Consider the following 16,523-nt stretch of genomic DNA (forward strand, 5'->3'; position numbering starts at 1 on the left):
TATTAAATGAGAACTGTCACATTGATGAATGGGTTTAGGAATTTCTTATATGGCCGTCTTTAGCTGGCAAGAGTATCCAGCATCCTACATCTGCCATTTACGGTGTATAAATGCCTTTCCAACCTAGCTCTGAAATGGTAATTGTTTTTGCAAGGTTGATTGTTTCGTAACTTGCCACTACAGTTACTCTCCCCCTACCCCCAGCTCCTTTGCCTTGGTTTCCCTGAAGGGATTTTGGTGTTCCTGTGTGTGACTGGACTTTGACCCCTCTTGGTGGACCAGGAGGGACTGGTCAGAAGCAGGGCCCCAGTGCATTCATGATGACCTCATGCTGGGGTAGGGAGGCTGATTCTGACTGAAGAGGGTAGGCTGATTCTGGGGGGCATGTCCGTAATTCAGCAGGAAAAGATGGCAGAGTGGCCTCTCACGATGAGCCTAAGCAGCGAACTGACCAGCGTGCGGGGCCTCCTCTTTCTCCGTCTTGAAGGGGCTCATAGATGTCCTTGGGCCAGATCTGAACTGGAGGGGGCCGCCCAAGAGAGGAGGCTATTGGGCCCTGGTGCCTTCAGAGTCCAGAAGCTCTGGACACCAAGAGCCCACACAGCTCCACTCTGAGGGACTAAGCCTTTGGCCACAGAGCTAGATGTCTTGTAAGGATATTATGTATAAGTTTCTCTTTAAACTTACACAGGCTATTGGTGACTCTGTAAGGTTCCCCCCGGGCCTGCCCAGATGGACCTGGTTGATGCACCTCCATGGTGGCCTGTGTGATCAGCGATAAGACATGGGCCAGGTGTGTCGTGGGGCTTGGTGCACAGCATAGGCCGATGAGGTGGACAGGTCTAGGCACGTGCAAATGGGACACAAGCTGTGGGGTTGTTTTCATTGCCTTGCCTGTCCATGGGAGGTGAGAGAACAGTGTCTAGCAGGTTATATCCTTCCTCCCCTCCTCTTCTCCCAGTGTTATTTCACAGTTTATTGTTTAAGAGGATATTGGAGATGGCCATATCTGTCTGTTCAAATGAGATGCAACCTGTTTGTTCACAGTGCTTTTGGTAAAATAAATGTAAGTTAATTTCATTGCAGGATCACACTATTTTCTGGTTGTAAATCTTATTTTGCATCTCTTTAAAAAAAAATGAACCAATGTCAAAATGCGGTCACTAATAATTTAAGGGACTCTAGCTTCCTAAGTAGGCTGGGGATATTGGGGGAGGTGTAGGGACAGGCTCTAGGTTATAACCTGATTTTTCTGTAATGAAGGCAAATACATTCTCCAGATTTTATGCAAATAACCCGTTCAAAACACCAGACTCTGGATAGTGACACATTGACCCCCAAAGCTACAGACACCCATCTTGATATTGCTGGTTAAAAATAATCCCGAGTCTGCAGTGTCACTGGTGGTCCATTTATTGGGGGTAGAAATCTGGGGAGGAAATGGGAGGCCGTAGCAGAAAATTGGGCATTCAGATCACCTGCTGTCTTCACGGTCGGGGGGGTGGGGGGGTTACTTCTTGTTGAGCAGTGTACAGCCCCCGCCTTGCTTTATAATGGTTGCTTTATAATGGATTTCAGCATTGTAAATATTGAGTGTCTTTATTTGCTTAATACTATTACAGTAGCTTTTCTAAAGTGTTGGTCTTTTACTGCCATGAGCCTTGCGAAGCCTGACAGGATATTTTCCCATTTTTTCAGTTAGAGCAATAGAGGAAGGTGTCGTATAGTTGTCATGTGTTCAGTCCACTTAAGGGCAGTGGGGAAGCGTATGAAACGGAGCTGTGGAGTCTGAGCCCTTGAAGGAGGAGGTGAGAGAGGCACAGGTGAGCGCAAAGTCCCAGTGCATGTTTCCCCTTTTTCTTTTGTGACTCCGTGTACTTGCCCCCCAAACGACCCCGCCAGGGCAGAGTGACCCGTGTCCCCCTCTGTCTGGTAAGTCTGACCGCTCCAAGTCTCTGGCGTATTTTTGTAACTTTTTGTTTTGAAATAATCTCAGACTTCCATCTAAAAGTTGCAAGAATGGTACAAAGAACCCTCTTCTATCTGCCACCCGAGTTCCCCACTGTTCCCGTGTCGCCACATTCGCTTTAATGTTCTCCCCCTTTTGTACCTGTGCACATATCATTTTCTGAGCTCTTTGGGAATAAATGACAGGTGTGATATTCTTTCACCCTCAAATACATCAATGTGTATTTCCTAAGAATAAGAATATTCACTTACATAACCGCAGTGTAATTCTCAAAATCAGGAAATTAGCAGTGTGACAGTACTGTTTTGTAATCTGTGGACTTCATCCAAACTTTACTAGTTGTGCCAAAAATGTCCTTTATAGTAGCCAAAAAAAAAAAAGTTTTTTTCTGGCCCAGGATCCAGTTTAGAGTCATGCGTTAAATTTAGTTGTCTTATTGCTTTGATGCCATTAATTTGGAACCATTCCTCCGTCTTTGTGACCCTCACATTTTTGAAGGGTCAGGACACTTATAGAGTCTCCCTGAATTGGATTTGTCTGATGTCTCCTTGGGATGAGATTGCAGTTTTGTGTTCTGGGCAGGAATATGCAGGGGCAACATCATGTCCTCTCCCATCCATTGCTTCAGGAGGCACGCGGAAGCCATTTGTCCTGTTATTGGTGATGTTGACTCTGGTCAAAGGTGGGTCCTACCACTCTAAAGTCAGCATGTTTCCATCTGAAATGGAAAAGAAGTGTGTGTAGAGGATGAAGAACTTCCTTTCCCCATTGTATATGTTTATCCCATTAATCAGCCTAAATTCATGGGTCCCTGTTTAATTTCAACAGGTTTACTCTGCATTACTCTGAGTACTTATTTTGATCCTCAGATTGTCACAGATCTGGCCGTGGCAGCCCCCTGGTGCATTTTCACCTGTCATTAAGCATTAAAGGGCCTCGGTCGTGCAGGCACGTCTAGAACGTGGCACAAGAAAAAACCCAAGGGCCCATGGGGTTGGTGGAGCTCCCAGAAGGCATCTGTTGCTGAATGGCCTACACCCACACGCAGCCCTGACCCTTCCAGCCCCCTGTGCCTGGGCTCTCGGGGAATGCTGGGGAGCGTGGAGGTCAGTGGGCTTGTAGGGAAGACGATTTCTCAGAGACGCTAGATCTCTGTTTTATGAAGAGGGTGAGTGGCTCGTGTGTAGCTGAATGGTGGGGCCTGGAGCACTGTGTGCTTACCACCCATTCTCAGGGGATGGTGTCCACTTGGATAGGATTCTTAGCCATGGGCCAAGGGTGCAGTCCAAGTCTGTGGAACATGTGCTGGGCCCTTCAGAACATCAGAACATGTGCTCTTAGGGTAATTAGACCCATCCTCTACCCCACATCTGCTCCCCCCCCCCCATTACCAAGGCTGCGATCGTTTACCTTTGGTGGCCTCCCCCAGGCCTTGTAGTCAGGTTGCACAGTTTGCTCTGTGCACAGCCAGACTGCTCTTGGTTGACAGGGACTTGGGGATGTCCTGGCTGTGGCCTGGGTGAGCAGCAGCACGTGAAGCTACGTCAGACCCTCTAGATGGGCCAAGAAGTGAATGAAAACCTTTTCATTGTTTTGATCCCAAGAAACAGTGTATCTTTTGTTTACACTGCCTGCTTCCTACTTCTTCTGTCCCAGGCATGTGCAGGCATGAGTAGACTGAACTGCGGGCCAACTGAAGTTTAGCACCAAACCAGACAAAGTAGAGAGGGAGAGGTAGGTGGCTCGCAGACCGGTTTAGATGGAAACAAAAGTTTACTGGAAGTGTCACCCATTTGCATTTTCATATACGATACATGAACTTGAAGTCTCCCTCTGCTGTCCTTCCTACGATGTGAATTCCCGGTGCTGTCTCATTCCTGGTTTTATAAATGATAATCTTCTGTAGAGAATGTACAAGGGAGAGATCTAATCGGTAGCTGGCTTGTTTGGGAATAGCATAACCTGAACATAAACCCAGAGATACGTGTTCCCTGACAACATTCTTTTGAGGCCCTCATTAATTGAACATAGAAGCTTAATAAATGAGCCACTTTCTTTTACTGTCTGAGCAAAGAATAGTGGAAAATCTGCATATGAAATACCGCCTTAAAACTAGACCTATCTCATGAGGTGGTGAGTTGCCCATGACTTGATAGAATGACAGTTTTCATAGCAAAAACAGTTGTGAGTAGCTTAAATGAATTAGTGCCCGTCATTGATCTGTGATCCAGTTTGAAGATTCAGTGAGTGTTTCCCTTGGAGCTGAAGGAGGTAGTTCAGTGTTGTGGTTTTAAGTGCCTTCCAACGCCCCCCATCACGGAGTCCCTGGAGCCTGTGTGATCCAAGAGTCATCCTTCCTATGGCTTCAGCCCTTTGTGTTTTTCCCCGAGACCTTCAAGACAGCACATGGTTCAGCTTATCCCAATGGCAACTGTGGACGGCAGGTTTTCTGAACGAGGGTTTTCCATGACTTGGGGATAAAGTATGATCTTACGGGAAAGCAGGGCTTGTGGACAGGTGTGAAACCTTGGGGTGAGGCCTTGAATCCTGAGTCCGTCCATTATGTCCTCTAGGAGCCCCATTTTCTCTCCATCTCCTAGGGATGTGGCGAAGGTCACAGGGAAACATTCAGGGACGGAGCTAGAAGTTGCTGTCATCGTTTGCCCATCGTTCTGGTGTCTCTTTGAACTATAATTGAAACATTTCTCAGTTGGTCTTCGGAGTTTAGAGAGATGCTGCTAACTTGGTTCACTTGTCTTTCAGTACCCTGCTTGTGTTGGGCCCTACTGATGCGTGCTGTCTGGGTGTACGCAAACAGGAGGCTGGGGCGCTGGGGTGTGTTTAAATGGCTGGGTGGGCATCGGCCTGGATGCGGCGGTGTTCGTGCACGCTGCCTGGGGCCAGTGCTCCATCCGTCTGTGGCAGGTGGGTACACCTGCACGCCTGCCTCACGGCGGGGGGACCCGGGCCACTCACATAGAACCGTTCAGAGGTGCAGGTGCCCGGAGGGGGACTTCAGAGAGGTCTGACTGGGGTTTTTTAATCTCTGGAGGAGGAAATGAAGATGCGCATGAGGCGAGTCTGCAGGCGTCTCTCACCATCCTTCGCTAGACTTCTCCCAGCTGAACCAGAGCAGAGAGGTTCGGGTTGTGGTTACAGTGCATTACATCTCATCAGCATTTCTCTGAGGCTGGGGCATTTCAGAACGGTGTATTCTCGCTCTGAGGCTTGTATTTTGTCTGATAGAGCCCCGACCCACCTGGGAGCTGTAAGAACCATCTCTGGCTTCTCTGTGGGTGGTCACCGTGCAGCGCCACACTTTCCAGGCGACGGTCGGGGGTCTGAGGGCCGGCAAATGGGTTAGAGATCTGCCTGGTGGAGGGGTGTGCCGCCCTGCAGGAAGAAAACCCAGGCACACCGGGCCTGACTGGAAGTCAACCAAGGAAGAGGTTGTTTGCTCTACAGAAAGCCTGCACTATAATAGTTTCTTTGAAATGATGCATCAAAAACGAAGGAGAGTTGGATTCGTGCAAATGGGATTTTCCTGTGACTGCACGGCCTGGGCAGGTCAGCAGCAGCTCCGGTGGCTCGGCTGCTGCCGGGGAAGCTCACCCCTGCCCCGCGAGTGGGAGCAGCGCATCCGGGGGAGGGGCTCCCGGCACCCTTTCCGCAGCTGTGTTGACATCCTAGTGAGTTGGGCACAAGGTATGCAAATGCCCCCGCGGCCGTGGTGATGAGCAGAAAGTGAAGCTGGGCAGCACTGCAGCGGCCTGGCACCTGAAGACGGGGCTGTCAAACCTGCTCTAAAATCTGGGCCAAGGTGGAGAGACCCCCACATCTTCCCAAAGATGCTCCACACGGCAGGCCCTTTTCCTCTCTCATCTCTGTCACTTGTCATGAAAAATACTATTTAGGTTGACGGGGGTTATGAGTGGGTAGAGGTGGTCTTCCATCAGGATCGCTGGGGCCACTCTCTGCTCCCCACCCCCCAGCCCGGTCACCTTGGATTACGGCAACAACACCCAGCCCTGTTCCCGGAAGATGCTGCGACGGCCCCTGGGGAAGCAGGCACATCCAGACGCCCACGTGACACGTCCGCACCTGCCGATCTGGCGCAGACGTTCCCTGTCTGAGTCTCACAGTCCCGAATTCCGTCTCTTCTAACATGTTACCAGTCAAAGATACATCCTTTTAAAAAGGGAGAAAAAAAAATTTAAGACCTCTTAGATATTCAGTGTTGAAATTAGCTTAAAAATTTCTGTGTGTCTCAGAGTTCTGTTGGTATTCCTTGCTTTTTCGTTTGTCTCTTAGAATTTGCTATTGAGCTCTCGGATATAATGGTGAAGATCGGGCCATGTTTCCCGGGTTACTTTGACTGCCAGAAAACTCTTAGCTAAACTCTGGCTGTTTGGCATTAGATCTCAGGTTCCCAGGGTAAGTCTCTCTTTCTTGATGTCATTTCTGATCTCTCTTAACTTTTGTGTTTTTTGCACTGTGCCCATCTGTGTGTTTTTATGGTTAAGCTCCCTTGAGTAATGCGAATGTATATGTGTTGTACTTTGAGTCCTTCAGCCCAGTGGGGTTTGGACCATCCTTTGGAGCGTGGATTGGTGAGCTTGTGTGTTCTACCCTGTGAAGTCTGAGTTGACTTGATTTTGAGTCCACAAGCTTGGTCTGTCCCCTCATCTGTGAAGCGTGGAGGAGAGCAATACTGGCCCACAGCATTGTTGTGAAGACTGGAAAGGGGTCTGGCACATCATTTCGTTGAGTGGTGGCAGTGAGTGACTCTTCCGGACCCCGGGCTAGGGCGCACAAAGTCCAAAGGCCTGGTGTATCTTGGGCGGCTTTTCAGAGGCTGGGCTCGTCTCTGCCTGCAGGAGAGTGGACCTGGATCCAGAGCGGTGTGCGGTGGTTACCCTGACCATTTCTCCGGGCAGCCTCGGGTCAGGGTCTTTTTTTGTATCTGCATACCTGCTTCCCTGGATTGGGCAAGAGAGGATGTCTTGCTCTGATTATTTTTGCATTAAAATAGTAATTAAATTCCGATACTTGGTTGGTCGTCTCAAGTGTAAGTTGAAGGTGGTACTTGTGCAGACACCACTGGGGCGGCTGGTGCTGTATCCAGTCATCCTCCCTCCTCTTGGCTGCTGCAGACGGAGGGAGCCCCAGCCCCAGCCCGAGTCCTGTGTTTCAGGGCCGCGGTGGCTCAGAGTGGCCCAGCTCCTGGTAAGTCTGCCCAGAACCTGCTCAAGGGCTTTCCTTTGGCGCAGCCCCATCCCCAGCTGCCACCCAGCTTGAGCCCATGTCCTCTGTTTGGGGATTCCCTGCGGAATGCTCTTGACACTGTCTCCAGGGATATTTTTCAGATCTTCCAGGAAGAGTACCTGAGTGTCCACCAGGGAAGCCTGTCCCAGCTCTGCGCCTTCCTGCCCTGGCTCTCCCGGGGCCCCACTGCCTCTCTGGCAAGCGCTGCTCTCCCTGCCTCTTATTTACCTGTGCATTGCTGTTGTCCTGTTACCCTGTTTATTTGTATGGCTCTTCGTCACCGGAGTGTAAGGTTCATAGAAAGAGATGCTATTGCACTTTTTCGACAGGAAGGCCCCCTCCGCATCTTGACTCCACTTTGGCACAGGCCTCCCATTTTACTGGAATATGTAGGTGTTCTTTGCCTGCAAAGTGGGAACTAGACCCCTGATTCCAGAGGCAGGGCGGTGGCAGTGGCTTTCTTCCAGACTGCTGTCACTGTTGGTAGCACCCACGGGTAGCCCTTGGGCTGGGCTGTGCGTCGCTGTTCTGCACTTGCTGCTGAAGACACAGGTATTGCCCACCAGGCCTAGTGGGTGCAGACACGGCCTTCAGAGTCGGGCCCCAGCACACCCCCTGTCCCGTGCAAACAGGCCTCGGGGCTGTGGGAGCCCCTGACCCAGACAGGAGCGTGGACTGTCAGAGTTGGTTCCTGGAGGGAGACACAAAGCTGAATGTTGAAGGAGTCATCTTCTGGACACATGGGATGGCCATAAAAGTCAATCACCCCAAAGAATATTGTTCCTGCTAGACCATGGAGATAAAAAGACCCAACAGGATGGGGTCCTACACTTCAAGCACTTGTGATTGTGTGTGTGTGTGTGTGTGTGTGTGTGTGAGCAAAAGAGATCACCTTAATGCATGAATTGTTTGTACTTAGTAGCATATTCAGTTTTTCTTTTTAAAATCTCCTTTACCCAAATGCATCCCATTAATATATCTCCCTAAAGTACTTTTATGAGTTAGATTAAAACAGCGTCACACAAGTCTGATCTAAGAAGTGTTGTTTTTTTAAAAAGGGAAGGACCAAGAATGTTCGTTAAGCATGAACGGGTATATTCGTTCGCTAGGGCTGCAGTGACAGTACATTAGACGGGGGGTTAAACAACAGAACTGTGTGTGTTGACAGTTCCGGAGGCCAGACTGAGACCTGCGGCTGGCTGCGCTGATGTGTGCTCAGTGCCGACGGCTGGAGGCCGGCCAGCCGGCCTCACCCACCGCCACCATCGTACCGCCTGCCCCACACTGGCGTCATCGGGCACCTACCGCGTGCTCCTGTGAGTGAGCTGACGCGGACGGCTGCAGGTGCTAGAGGGCAGCGAGTCTGCCCGTCCTGCAGCTCTTTCTGAGCCATGGGCCGCACCCACTGAGCTGTGCCAGTGGTCAAGGGTTTTCGGGACTGGTGTGGCCTTGGCGTTCAGTCGTAATGGCTTCCTCCATTGAATGTTGTCCAAAAGCAGTTTCTCGCTGGCTTAAAAGCGTGTGCCGTGTTGTCATGCGCGCTGCCTGAGAGGGCAGGCCTCCCACTGTCCTTCCTGAGTACTTGTAGCGTTTTCTTGTTTGTCAGGGATCGGGTATGTTCCTTTTGCCAAAATTTCCTGCATGGCCCCCACCCCCTCCCCGGCTTCCTTCGAACACCCCCCACATCCTTGACGTTTGGGATGCAGGCAGAACCCTAAAAAACTTGGAAAGACTCGTCTCGTGATGAGACTCTTCAGCGTGCCAGCTATGGCCGTCCACCCAATGTCCTCAGAGGGTTGGGGGGAGATGTCTCCTCTCAGACGCTGCCAGGTCTGGAAGCAGTCGGGACCTGTCCCTAATGTGGCCCTGTCCCCTTACTGGTGTCACTTTGACCGCATTCTCTGGTCGTACTGAGGCTGGTAGTGACACCTGGCTGACATGAGATTTCCCACCTTGAAGTGATTGCTTAGCCCTGCGTGAGCTTTCTTCATTTTAGTAAGTCGTGGTTTTATTTTGAATAAGCCTCTTTCAACCTATTAATATTAGTCTCAACTAAAATTAACCTTCCCCTAAATTATTCTCACACAGAAAAAGCAAAGTAATTTTGAAAGTTAAATCAAAACAAAGCAATCTTGTGTGTAAAACAGATAAAAATCACAGACTGTGGTTACGGAGCGCCTGTACAGGAATCTCTTACAGAAAGCCCATTTCCTCCAGTCTGGTTCTGGAAGGAGAACGGGAAGTGCCCGGGCCTTATCACAGTCCCGTCCTGTCAGACAAGTACTTGCGAGCTCGTGTAAACAGTCACAAGCAGGGGCTCCGCTCGCAGCTGGTGTCTGCGTGCAGCGTTTGTGTGTGACGGGGGACGCCGGTTCCCAGCCCCACTCGTGGCCCGTGGTTCCACCGTGCTGTGTTGGAAGCCTCACCTGCCCGATTGAGAAGGGGCTTCGTGGAGAGCCCCGGACAGCGGAGCGCTGGTCTCGGGCATAGATGACTCATTAAGGAAACAACCTTAATGAGGGTAGGTTGCAGACCCGAACCGTGAGAAGGGTTGTAGCTCCTGGCGTAGAGGCAGGTGTGCTCCTTTGCCGCCTTTGGCTGCTCTGATTTACACCCCGCACTCACCTGCAGAATGGATGAGAACTCACAGGTGGGCCCTCCGGAAGACCTGAGGACCTCGGACACCTTTAATCTAGCAACTGCCTTTTGAACAGTTTCTCCTCTTGTCATGAACATGGTGGTCACTAGCAAAGAGGCCTTTTTAAAAATTTTTCACTGTTCTTTGCTCCCCACGTGGGGTGGGAGGGTGGGGGTTGACCCCGCCTGTGTGTGTGACCGTGGACTCAGTGCTGAGCCACCCGTGTTTATATAGTGGATCTGCCCACCAGCAGCCAGAGGCGCGGTGGCGCATCCGTGCACCACTGGATTTAGCTTCTTAGGACAAACTACCCCAAATCACTGGTTTCTCAAGTAAACTACAGCTATCAGAAATTCACCCTCGGGGGAGTCGCGTATTTGAATGTTAATAACCTGGGTTGTGAGACAGTTCCTTCACATCTCTCTTGTGTCCCCTCTACCCCTACCTCTTCCCACGGGATGCCGACTCCAGTGACTTGGGGGATGGCTTTCCTCCACACCTGCACACAGGCTGAAGCGTCCCCTGATCGAGGCAGTTCTGGCCAATGATGACATGGCCCATAGAAAGAATACATGTGTTTTTTAGAGGGGCAAACTGAGATTCAGGGATTGCTTTGCGGTTCCAAGCATCCTTTTGGTTTCTGTAAAGAAGCAGATCATTTGGCATGCTGCTCCTTATGTGGCGACGTCTCCCTCTGTGGGGGAGGTAGGAAGGACTTCGGCCTCGCAGTCTCGGGGGAAGGACCCGTGCTCGGAAGGTGCAGCGCTTGTAAAGGGGTGCCCTTCATAGCTGTGAAAATGGGATTGGTGGTTCCCTTAAATATAGGCGTCCCCCACCCAAAAATAACACGAGGGCTGAGAAACTAAGAAGCTTTCCTATTGTTGTTTCAGGTCTTTTTGAATAATTACCAAGCAGCCGAAGCCCACCCCCAAATGATTATCTTACGACTGTTACGTTACATCGTCCGCCTGGTGTGGAGATTGCAGTGACGACGGGTTCCTTGCGGAGCCAGATGGGTGCAGACATTTCGCTTGTTAAAACCAACAAGCCCCAGCACCACGGTGTGAGAAGTGGCATTGCCATGCAGCCCGCGGTTCTTTCCCTGAGAGGGCGTGCGGGGAGGCCGGCCGACGCGTTCCCGAGGATGCCGCACTGCACGTGGACTTGACCTTTCTGTTTGCCACATGGCAGAATTTCCAGTGGAAGTTTGTTGTGAATGTAAATGAGGGAGGATTCTTTTAAAAAAAAAAAAAAAGTACAAATCATGGTTCTTTGGAGCAGGATTTTATGTAAGAATGGTGTTTACACGTGGTGTGGGTTTTCTTCCACTTTCTTTAATAAGAACAGGTTTTTCAAAAAGGAAATGGAAACTTTTTAACCAACTCATGAATGATTTTTGTACTAAAATTTTAAGAACCTATTGCCTACTCTCAGAGGATTATATAAACTCTGCAGTGGAAACTGAGCCAGCTAATTGATAAAGCTGCCTTAGTTTATTTTTAGATTACTGTACAGAATTTTTAAACGGGAGAGGTATGAGATAGCCCCCTCCCTTCCCTGCCATTGGCTCTTTGACATGCTTTTTTTTTTAATCATTATTAATACCAAAAAAGTTCTTATGAAACGAAACTGATTAAAGGGGCAGAGGGTCTGTCGTCAGCCTGTATTGATACGCCACTCCCGTTTTGTAAATACTTACCTCCTTAAATTCAGTTGCATCTGTGGCAGAATTTTAAAACTCTTTTCGTGTATTTTTCCTTTTCTCCTTTTGTGATGCTCCTCTGGTCTGTCTGGAGGCCGGTGCACAGATTTGGTCCAGTGTATTCTCATGATGAAAGGGAATCGGGTCAGAACATGAGTCAGGATCTGCCTGTGGCATGTGCGGCCCAGTTGGTCTTGTCTGCCAGTAGCTTCCTCCCTGGGACGTGTGTGCTTTTGGCTTTCACTGGTTTTGATGGGCTTGTCAGTTACAAGTGTTCTGAAGAAGGACTCCCAGTCACAGCACAGACAGGTCCTGTGCCCCTCGGCGCTGTGGGCTCCTCTGGTTGCAGACTCTCCCGCGGTCACAGGTGCACTGTCGGCAGGTGGGGAACGTGCCCCCTCGCAGCTGAGCCCTTTGGGCTGCAGGTGTCGGAGCTCCAGCCCTCGTGGGAATTGGCACGAGCCGTGGGCGGGGCTTTAGGCGGCGGTTTCCTGGGCATCCAGGCTTTTCATCCAACTCCAGGTTCACCTGGCCTTTGATGCCTGACACTTGGTTCCCACCCCCCCAAATCCACTTTGAAAGGAAGGCTTAATTCTGCCTTCCGCTGTGCTGTAAAAATACTGCATTGGAGCCGGAATCTGAAGTGGCCTCTCAGCCTTCGGACAGAGGTCTGTCTTGTTCCCTTACTCTCGGGACACGTGGGTGGTGTTAGACCACCCTTGGTGCATCCACCTCTGTTGGGCGCGCTCTTTTCTTTCTCCACACCTGCCTGGGAGGGGTGCAGCAAATGGAGGGCCCATGAGTTGGTCTGACATTTCAAAGGCAGTTAAACAATTTGGGGGGACCCGAGAGAGATCAGGAAGCAGTGAAAGAGGAGAAGTAGAGATCATTTCGTGAACCCTCTAACTCTTCCAGATTTTGAAACCTCAGATCATTAAATAGCTTTTTAAAAGATAAACGTGATTTTTCAAACGAGTCAGCAGTGCCAACAACTCTTGTTTTGCTTTGGGCCCCCAGAGGACCAGTGTTTTCATGTGATTAAATTAAGTGGGGAAATCCATTCATTTGTATCTTGATAATTCTATATAAATATATATATATATATATATATCTACAGCATATACGCATTTTCCTTTAGGTAGAGAGATTTGATTCCAAATATTCTTCCTTTCTTAGGATTTTCTTTTCCCCCACAATCTTGTTGGGGTCTTGAATATTTTTAAAGCTATGTTGAGTGTGAGCTTGTGTTCCCGACATGTCTCGAACCCCTCGGTAGGGTCATGACATCCACACAGTTGTAAGGCGGTGGTGGACCTGCTGGACACACACACACACACACACACACCAAAGATGTGTTTGGTTCTGGGCACCTCTCCCCTCCCAGGATCTCCGTACTCAGTGCCAGTCTCTCTGACTGGAGCACTTTACTCTGTTTCTTCAATACTGCGGCTCCCTGGGAGCGGTGCCCGAGGGCTGTGTGCTGGCGTACCTCTGGTTCAGTGGCCGCCTGGCGTCCAGGCTGGCCGCGAAAGCAGCTTGTGAGGAAATTAGAGATTCTATGAATTTGTAGTATTAAGGAGCAGGATGTTGCACCAGGACTGAAGAGAGATGACTGGATGTCTCTGTACTGTACGTATCTGTTTATCATGAAGCCTCCCTGCGGAAGGTATGCCTACTGTGGTAGACCTTGACTTTTTAGTGTGTATTTCTTTTACTTTTTGTAGAAAAAAAAAAAAGACTAGATCCCTTTTTGGAAACTGAATGCGGGTTTTGTGCCTTGACCACCTCTTCTCCCATGAGGTTTGTAGAAAGTGTCCTGTGACTTATCACAGAAATGCAATAAACACATGCAAAAGAATCCCATGAGTAATTCTTCCAGTTACCTGTACTCCTGCCCAGAAGTGAGTTTGCCAAGAACTGCTCTCGGGGTTGCGGAGGAACCAGGCAAAACTTCCCTCTGCTTAAAAAGAGTGTACACCGTAGAGAATAACTTTCTCCTGTTTCCCCGTCTTGATATTGTATATATTTTTACTATTTATTAGATTAGGAGGTCACATTTTACTTACCAACTGAGCCAAATGTCTGTGTGCAATTGTGTTTCCTTTACCTTTCTTGTAAAATTTTGTACAGCATAAATGAGTAAAGATCACTGTTTTTACTAAACTTTTTCAGAATTGAGGATTGTACATATTGTAGATTCTTTTTCTGTGTAATGTGTCCTACTGTTTCATAATGCTGTAACTTGTAGAAATATTGTATATTTATTTCCTGCTTATTTAATGTCTTATGTTCTGAAAAGTGTTGACCTCCCTGCTCCCCGCCCCCCGCTGTACCATTCATTGCTTTAACTCTGAGGTGGTGACTATGAGCCCCACGCTCTTCCCTAGGCTGGCCCTCCGGCTTTGGTTCCTGGTAGTTCTGGTCACGTGGGTTTAAGTTCTTGGGGTTTGCTATCCTGATGATGAAGTCGGTGTTGAGCCATCAGTGAGAGACCATAAATGTGGCCGGCCACAAAATTCTACAAGAAATAGCTGGTGACTTTTCTATTTCGAAAGAGCCAGCTTCTCGTGGAAGCAAATTCTATGAAGGCCAGGCCATATCTTTTTTAATTTTATTTTATTTTAATGTATTATTGGCAGTTGGGACAGATTTTTCCATTGAAAATGTATCCCTGACAATTCAGTGTTCAGAGAAATAAAAACAGGCCCCTTTTTGGGGGTGCTGCCAGGAGTTGGTCAGGGCAAGAGGAAAGGACAGGTAAGCCAGGTTGCTCCTGCCTTGAGAGGGACGTCAGGAACACCACCTCATGCCACTTTTTGGCAACTGGTGAGTAGTTAAATTATCCCCCACCCGCTGTGTCCTGTGCTTTGAGGTGTGGACTTAATGGTCTTCAGGAGCTAATTGTACAGACCCCCACCCCCAGCCCTGAGCCATTTGGTCTCTACCTTTGATCAGCCTGCTTCAGGTTGTCTTCCTTCTGCTTCTCTGTTGGCTTCGAGAGAGGTTGGGGGTCCCACTCGACTAGATGTTAAGATGTGAAAGCTCGCGGAAGCTTTAGAGAGACCTCCTAGTGGCCCCGTGTCAGTAGATGGTTCTAGCATCCCTGCTGATTTAGCCTGGTGCCTGTGTGGTCCACTCCCCGCTCATGTGGGTGCAGGGATGGGTCCACACGTGACGCTAAACCAGCAGAGGGGACTCCTGCTCCCAACAGCATTGTATTCAAGAAGCATCCTCAAGCTCCCAGCTAGGTAACTTGACTACTTTTATTTGGGAATCAGACTTTAGAAGCTCTCCGAAGTTGTATGTGCAGGTTCTGTGACCACTAGTTACTGTATCAGGACTCATCAGGTACACATTTATAAATAGCACTGATCTGTCTGTATACGGACCGTCACTAACTTGTTTCCTAGGACCCAGCGTATGTAGCATTTGTATTGCGATTTCCCTGGCTTACTTGTGTTTTGCACTGATGAATTTTGACAGGGTAATTGCCACTTTACTTGTGCAATACTGCTGTAAATAACTGCAGATTTTTTTTTTTAAGAAACTTAATCTTTTATGTTCTTAATGAAGTTTATATAAATAAAACTTTCAACTAGTTTTGGTGAGCTGTTTGATTTGTTTCACAGAGCGGTGGTGGAGAAACAGCTGGTTAGATATGAACACCCACGCCTCTGCCCTTTATCAGTCACAGGACGCGTTACCTACGTGTAGATTTTAGGAGTTCTCGCTTGAAGACGACTCTGTGTAGCATACTTAAAAGCAAACCACTCTTAAAAGTTTTGAAGTGGCTGGCAGGACCTTCTGCACAGTTTTCTGCCTACACAGCCCGATATGACTCAGCACTTGGGAGGTGGGGGGCGGGGGGTACTGGAGCCAGCTCTGTATTGATTCATGATGGGGCAGAGTCCCTGCCATCCCATCCTGTCTCCTAGTTGGAAGGAAGGAAAAACAAAAGATGGGGAGTCTGGTTTGACTGTGGTAGAAAGGACTTACGCGCAGGGCCAAGTGGATCGCCAACAAGTGTCTGGAGCCCTGTGTGTGAACAGATCCAGCTGCCTGGTAAGGGCTCCCTGAGTGTTGGGGATGCTGTGCTGCCCGGGGCGGGGGCGGGGGGGGGGGGGACTGGTCTAAGGGTTGACAGAGAAATGAAAGCTTGGTTTGCGGGGTCTAGGCTATAAAATCCAAAACAAGTAATTATATAATTGATCAGTTCTGCTCTGAAATAAATGCTGGGAACGTGAGACGGGCCGAGCTTTGTTTTAAGCTGGTGATCTGTTCATGTTTTTCATTTTAATGAGGCGAGCACTACACAAATACAGTCTCATCGCTACAGATACGTGTGTGTCTACATTTATTTCAGATCGCATTTATTTCAAACCCAGCTTGTTTGGCTCCCATCCCCGGTCCTACTTCCTCACCAACACAAGAGTTCGAATTTTTCCAGATCCTTTCCGTTGCTCTGTGTGTTTATTTACATTACGTTGGTTTTGCTTTTTCTACAAATGCCGTAATTCGCATGTGATTCTGACTTAGCAGTAGGTCTTAGAAATTCCCATTGTGACCACTTCATTCTGACTTCTGCATCCAGTGCACACAGATAGGCTGCTTGCTGCCTGGCGTCCCACTTCTGGCATTTCTGGGTCTTCAGCGCTGCCTGGCCGCTCCTCGCCCGCAAGCGGGAGGGTTGCGTGGTGGTGGTGGTACCGGGAGGTGGGGTATCCCCTTCAGCAGAGTTGGGAGATGTCGCCAACCTGGCCGCACTCAGAGCCACCAGCAGCAGGTGAGAACGCTCTCCGCCAAGTCTTCTCACATTGGTATCAGCCTGGAGGGGGGAAGAGTAGTATTGTTAGTCGAATTCAGATTTTTCTATTGACAAATAGGATGATCTTTTCAGATATTGTTGGCATGTGCCTTTTTTATCAAGGCCTTTGCTTACAGTCAATGGG

General features: G+C 49.1%; 1 protein-coding gene across 6 annotated transcripts in view; it reads left to right on the plus strand.

The window, feature by feature from the left end:
• The window catches only part of BCL2L11 (BCL2 like 11), a 52,109-nt gene extending 36,943 nt beyond the window's left edge, over positions 1-15,166 (plus strand). For 4 of the 6 annotated variants that reach the window (XM_032410456.1, XM_032410455.1, XM_032410459.1 and 1 more), the window contains one exon: positions 10,763-15,166. In XM_032410456.1, the coding sequence (XP_032266347.1) occupies positions 10,763-10,861 (99 nt within the window). In that variant the 3' untranslated portion in view covers positions 10,862-15,166. Of the gene's footprint in view, positions 1-1,698; positions 1,824-6,280; positions 8,691-10,762 lie in introns of those variants that run through there. The other 2 variants (XR_004300278.1, XR_004300279.1) reach the window with 2 other exon arrangements.
• The last annotated feature ends 1,357 nt before the right edge of the window (positions 15,167-16,523 follow it).

Source organism: Phoca vitulina, unplaced genomic scaffold (assembly GCF_004348235.1).
Source record: "Phoca vitulina isolate PV1807 unplaced genomic scaffold, GSC_HSeal_1.0 scaffold12, whole genome shotgun sequence".
NCBI lineage: Eukaryota > Metazoa > Chordata > Mammalia > Carnivora > Phocidae > Phoca > Phoca vitulina.